We start from the raw sequence: 5,967 nt of genomic DNA, 5'->3' as shown, positions 1-5,967 counted from the left end.
TGACGGGATGAATGTGGATGGGACGTTTCCCCCAGGCTGGTGAGTCTAGACCAGGAGACACAGGATAAGGGGGCAGACAATTCATGATCGGGATGAGGAGCTTATTCACTGCCTCCTGAGGGCTGTGGGAGCTCAATCATTGGACAAGTTCAAGACAAAATTTTATAATTTCTGGAGGCAAATGACATTGAGGGATAGGTGGCGAGTGGAAAAATAGGGTAGAGTAGTTAATAAGTCAATGATTTGTTAAAATGGTGTGGCCGACATTAGGGGACAAATACTTCCTTCAATGCTCCAATGTTACTACCTCCTCCAGCCCGGACAGCACTCCTTATTTAGGCAGTATTGAGCATGTGACAAAGGAACTGGAGATGACCATGGAAGGGGACTAAATGGCCTCCTTGTTGTTACTGCATAACAGGCTGGAGAAGGGGCTGAATGGGGCCTCCTCCTGTTCCTGTGTAACAGGCTGGAGAAGGGGCTGAATGGGGCCTCCTCCTGTTCCAGTGTAACAGGCTGGAGAAGGGGCTGAATGGGGCCTCCTCCTGTTCCTGTGTAACAGGCTGGAGAAGGGGCTGAATGGGGCCTCCTCCTGTTCCTGTGTAACAGGGTGGAGAAGGGGCTGAATGGGGCCTCCTCCTGTTCCTGTGTAACAGGCTGGAGAAGGGGCTGAATGGGGCCTCCTCCTGTTGCTGTGTAACAGGCTGGAGAAGGGGCTGAATGGGCCCTCCTGTTCCTGTGTAACAGGCTGGAGAAGGGGCTGAATGGGGCCTCCTCCTGTTCCTGTGTAACAGGCTGAAGGAGGGGCTGAATGGGGCCTCCTCCTGTTCCTGTGTAACAGGCTGGAGAAGGGGCTGAATGGGGCCTCCTCCTGTTTCTGTGTAACAGGCTGGAGAAGGAGCTGAATGGGGCCTCCTCCTGTTCCTGTGTAACAGGCTGGAGAAGGGGCTGAATGATCTTGTCCTGTTCCTGTGTAGTGTGTTTGGTGACATGCTCACTGCCTCTGACTCTCTTCTATCTTCCTGTCCTCAGGACCAGTGCCAGGGTTTGACGGACAAGATGACCAGTGGCCTGACAATGTCGGAGGCGGACGGGATCCCTCTGGCCGGGACCAGCCGCTGGGCCGAGCTGTCCGATCAGGAGCGGCTGAGCGAGAACTTCCGTGCCTATAAGGTCTTCAGCAGCTACCTGCGGCTGGCCCTGAAGAACGTACCGGACTGCGCCAGGTACCCGAGGCTTCCCGACTCCGTGATGGACCTGTGCACCAAGGCTGAGAGCTTGCTGGTGCTGATCAGCCAGCTGATGATGGCCATGAGCTTGCCCGTGCCCTCGGTGAGAGTGCCGCAGGTCGAGGCGCCCAAGGACTGGGACAAGAAGATCTGGGGTCACAAGGTGCTGCGGGAGCTGGGCAATTGGTCGCTCCGCTCTGTGCGTGATTTCAACAGGCTGAAGAGTAACCTGTCCACCAGCCGAGCCCGGAGGAGGCACCTGAGGGGGGCCCAGCTGAGGTAAGAGGCAGCGCCCCTCCCCGCCGCCACCCCTGTTGGAGGAGAGGGTTAAGCAGAGACCAGAGACCGGCCTGAGGAGACAAAGCCAATTCATCCAGATGTGCCCCATCTCTCGCAACCCGTCTGCCTGTTGCTCTCACTCGCTTTCTCTCACTTTCTCGCACCTGACTGACGCCCCCCCCCCCCCCCCCCCCCCCCCCCCGGCGCCATCAGCCCTCCAACACGCCACAGGGCGGAATCCGGGCAGAGGGAACGCTACACTGTCAAAGATGCAGTCTTCCCGGGCCCACCCTCTCCCCGAGCCGCCACCACCCCCACTTCTCTGGTGGATGGAAAAGATCCCGCGCTCAGCACCGGAAGAAGGACAGCCAGGCTGGGGATCTGCTGGCGGCCTCCTGATACTCACCCTTCGACCAACACCGGCTTGGAAAAGATGAATGGAAGTCATCAGGTTGTTAAACCGCGTTGGACATTTTGTGGAAGGTCACAGGGATGTTTGTCCTCTTTCCCGTCGTTTCCGTGACGGGGCCCCATTGGCAAGTTTTTTTTAAGAAAAAGAAAAGCGCTTAATTGGCTTCAAAGCTGTTCGTTCGAGACTCCGAGGATGGGATAAGCGCTATAGAAATGGCAGGCCTTTGAATATGTCGCATGACCGTACTGGGGAGGAGGGCTGCTGGCACGACCAGATGGAATCCCACAGAAGCGAGAGAGAGCGAGTGGCCTTTCCACCTGTGTGGCGAACCAAATATCCCATCAGGTGCCAAATTCTCCTTGAAAGGGGGTTCGGTTGCAGTTTCGCATATCCACCACTAGATGTCGATAGCTGGGCCGCACCGGTGAAATGGCGACATCTAGTGGTGGATCAGCGGAACTGTGCCATTTCCCCCATCCACGTTGGTGCAGCCACCAGATCTGTTCCTCTGTCAGATTCTTTGCCCAGGTATTTCCCCGACCCCCCCCCCCCCACACCCCCAACCACCTCCAATCAGGTTTTGCAACAACGTTTGCCAAGTACAAGCAGATCCTTGCAGGCTCCATCAGCATGTCCTCCCTCCCTCATGCATTGACTCAGGACGCCTCGACAAGTGGTGGCACCTTCAGAGAATTTACAGTGCAGAAGGAGGCCATTCGGCCCATCCCGTCTGCACCGGCTCTTGGAAAGAGCACACACCCGAAGGTCAACACCTCCACCCTACCCCCATAACCCAGTAACCCCACCCAACACTAAGGGCAATTTTGGACACTTAAGGGCAATTTAGCGTGGCCAATCCGCCTAACCTGCACATCTTTGGACTGTGGGAGGAAACCGGAGCACCCGGAGGAAACCCACGCACACACGGGGAGGATGTGCAGACTCCGCACAGACAGTGACCCCAGCCGGGAATCGAACCTGCGACCCTGGAGCTGTGAAGCAATTCTGCTATCCACAAATTGCGCTATCCTTCTTCAAAGCCATCAGATTTAAGAGGCCGTAAACCGAGACGGCCTGCTCCTGTTACTGTGTTTTGGACTCAAGGGTGCCGAACGGGCCTCTCCTTGAAGCCGACGACGTGACTATAAAGCTATTGGGCTGTTAGGAATCTGGAGCACAGTTTTGCTGCAAGTTCCCGTTGCTGAATTGAATTGTTATGATGCTGCTAAAGTCTGACATTCAGCAAGAACGTGACTAATGTGAGAGAAGGCCCCCTTCAGCTGGACGCTCAGTACATCACTGGGGAAAGAGACGGGAAACTCATTTTTAAAATGAGACAGCACGTGCCAAACCTCAATCAAATAAACAACTTTCAGTCCTCAGAAACATTCAAACCACCCATAATCCATTCAAACTCGGAAGCAGCTTTGGTGATAAACAAAACCTCAAATTGGAGCAGATGGAGCCACTTGTGATATATAGGTTAAAATTCAACATGCAGATATTTACGCTGTATCTAACCCTCGGAGTGTTTGATGGGGACAGTGTAGAGGGAGCTTTACTCTGTATCTAACCTCGTGCTGTACCTGTCCTGGGAGTGTTTGATGGGGACAGTGTGGAGGGAGCTTTACTCTGTATCTAACCCCGTGCTGTACCTGTCCTGGGAGTGTTTGATGGGCACACTGTAAAGGGAGCTTTACTCTGTATCTAACCCCGTGCTGTACCTGTCCTGGGCGTGTTTGATGGGGAGAGTGTAGAGGGAGCTTTACACTGTATCTAACCCCGTGTTGTACCTGTCCTGTGAGTGTTTGATGGGACAGTATAGAGGGAGCTTTACTCTGTAATTAACCCCGTGCTGTACCTGTCCTGGGAGTGTTTAATGGGGACAGTGCAGAGGGAGCTTTACTCTGTATCTAACCCCGCCCTGTACCTGTCCTGGGAGTGTTGAATGGGGACAGTGTAGAGGGAGCTTTACTCTGTATCTAACCCTGTGCTGTACCTGTCCTGGGAGTGTTTGATCGGGACAATGTAGAGGGAGCTTTACTCTGTATCTAACACCGTGCTGTACCTATCCTGGGAGTGTTTAATGGGGACAGTGTAGAGGGAGCTTTACTCTGTATTTAACCCCGTGCTGTATTGTCCTGGGTGTGTTTGATGGGGATAGTGTAGAGGGAGCTTTAGTCTGTATCTAACCCCATGCTGTACCTGTCCTGGGAGTGCTTAATCGGGACAATGTAGAGGGAGCTTTACTCTGTATCTAACACCGTGCTGTACCTATCCTGGGAGTGTTTAATGGGGACAGTGTAGAGGGAGCTTTACTCTGTATCTAACCCCGTCCTGTCCTTGTCCTGGGAGTGTTTAATGGGGACAGTGTAGAGGGAGCTTTACTCTGTATCTAACCCCGTGCTGTACCTGTCCTGGGAGTGTTTGATCGGGACAATGTCGAGGGAGATTTACTCTGTATCTAACCCCGTGCTGTACCTGTCCTGGGTGTGTTTGATGGGGATAATGTAGAGGGAGCTTTACTCTGTATCTAACCCCATGCTGTACCTGTCCTGGGAGTGTTTGATGGGGACAGTGAAGAGGGAGCTTTAATCTGTATCTAACCCCGTGCTGTACCTGTCCTGGGAGTGTTTGATGGGGACAGTGTAGAGGGAGCTTTACTCTGTATCTAACCCCGTGCGGTCCCTGTCCTGGGAGTGTTTGATGGGGACAGTGTAGAGGGAGCTTTACTCTGTATCTAACCCCGTGCTGTACCTGTCCTGGGAGTGTTTGATGGGGACAGTGTAGAGGGAGCTTTACTCTGTATCTAATCCCGTGCTGTACCTGTCCTGGGAGTGTTTGATGTGGACAGTGTAGAGGGAGCTGTACTCAGTATCTGACCCTGTGCTGTACCTGTCCTGGGAGTGTTTGATGGGGACAGTGTAGCGGGATCTTTACTCTGTATCTAACCCCGTGCTGTACCTGTCCTGGGAGTGTTTGATGGGGAGAGTGTGGAGGGAGATTTACTCTGTATCTAACCCCGTGCTGTAGCTGTCCTGGGGGTGTTTGATCGGGACAATGTCGAGGGAGATTTACTCTGTATCTAACCCCGTGCTGCAGCTGTCCTGGGAGTGTTTGATGGGGCAGTGTAGAGGGAGCTTTACTCTGTATCTAGCCCCGTGCTGTACCTGTCCTGGGAGTGTTTGATCGGGACAATGTCGAGGGAGATTTACACTGTATCTAACCCCGTGCTGTAGCTGTCCTGGGAGTGTTTGATGGGGCAGTGTAGAGGGAGCTTTACTCTGTATCTAACCCCGTGCTGTACCTGTCCTGGGAGTGTTTGATGGGGACAGTGTAGAGGGAGCTTTACTCTGTATCTAACCCCGTGCTGTACCTGTCCTGGGAGTGTTTGATGGGGACAGTGTAGAGGGAGCTTTACTCTGTATCTAACCCCGTGCTGTACCTGTCCTGGGAGTGTTTGATGGGGACAGTGTAGAGAGAGCTTTACTCTGTATCTAACACAGTGCTGTACCTGTCCTGGGAGTGTTTGATGTGGACAGTGTAGAGGTAGGTTTACTCTGTATCTAACCCCGTGTTGTACCTGTACTGGGAGTGTTTGATGGGGGACAGTGTAGAGGGAGCTTTACGCTGTATCTAACTCCGTGCTGTAGCTGTCCTGGGAGTGTTTGATGGGGACAGTGTCGAGGGAGCTTTACTCTGTATCTAACCCCGTGCTGTACCTGTCCTGGGAGTGTTTGATGGGGACAGTGTAGAGGGAGCTTTACTCTCTATCTAACCCCGTGCTGTACCTGTCCTGTGAGTGTTTGATGTGGACAGTGTAGAGGGAGCTTTACTCTGTATCTAACCCCGTGCTGTACCTGTCCTGGGAGTGTTTATTGGGGACAGTGTAGAGGGAGCTTTACTCTGTATCTAACCCCGTGCTGTACCTGTCCTGGGAGTGTTTGATGGGGCAGTGTAGAGGGAGCTTTACTCTGTATCTAACCCCGTGCTGTACCTGTCCTGGGAGTGTTTATTGGGGATAGTGCACAGGGAGCTTTACTCTGT

At 53.3% G+C, this 5,967-nt stretch overlaps 1 protein-coding gene across 1 annotated transcript; it reads left to right on the top strand.

The window, feature by feature from the left end:
* Positions 1 to 990: 990 nt before the first annotated feature.
* On the top strand, positions 991 to 1,683 carry LOC140411292 (ciliary neurotrophic factor-like). Its single transcript, XM_072500413.1, has one exon. The coding sequence runs from the start codon at positions 991 to 993 to the stop codon at positions 1,510 to 1,512; it is 522 nt and encodes a 173-aa protein (XP_072356514.1). The 3' UTR covers positions 1,513 to 1,683.
* Positions 1,684 to 5,967: the final 4,284 nt, after the last annotated feature.

The sequence above is a fragment of the Scyliorhinus torazame genome, chromosome 4 (assembly GCF_047496885.1).
Source record: "Scyliorhinus torazame isolate Kashiwa2021f chromosome 4, sScyTor2.1, whole genome shotgun sequence".
Taxonomy (NCBI): Eukaryota; Metazoa; Chordata; class Chondrichthyes; order Carcharhiniformes; family Scyliorhinidae; genus Scyliorhinus; species Scyliorhinus torazame.
The sequence above is the reverse complement of the archived record's forward strand: the minus strand, read 5'-3'. Positions and strand labels throughout refer to the sequence as shown.

Bases quoted from the DNA above. Each gene is read 5' to 3' on its own strand.
- LOC140411292 (XM_072500413.1), top strand. From the start codon at position 991: ATGCTCACTGCCTCTGACTCTCTTCTATCTTCCTGTCCTCAGGACCAG.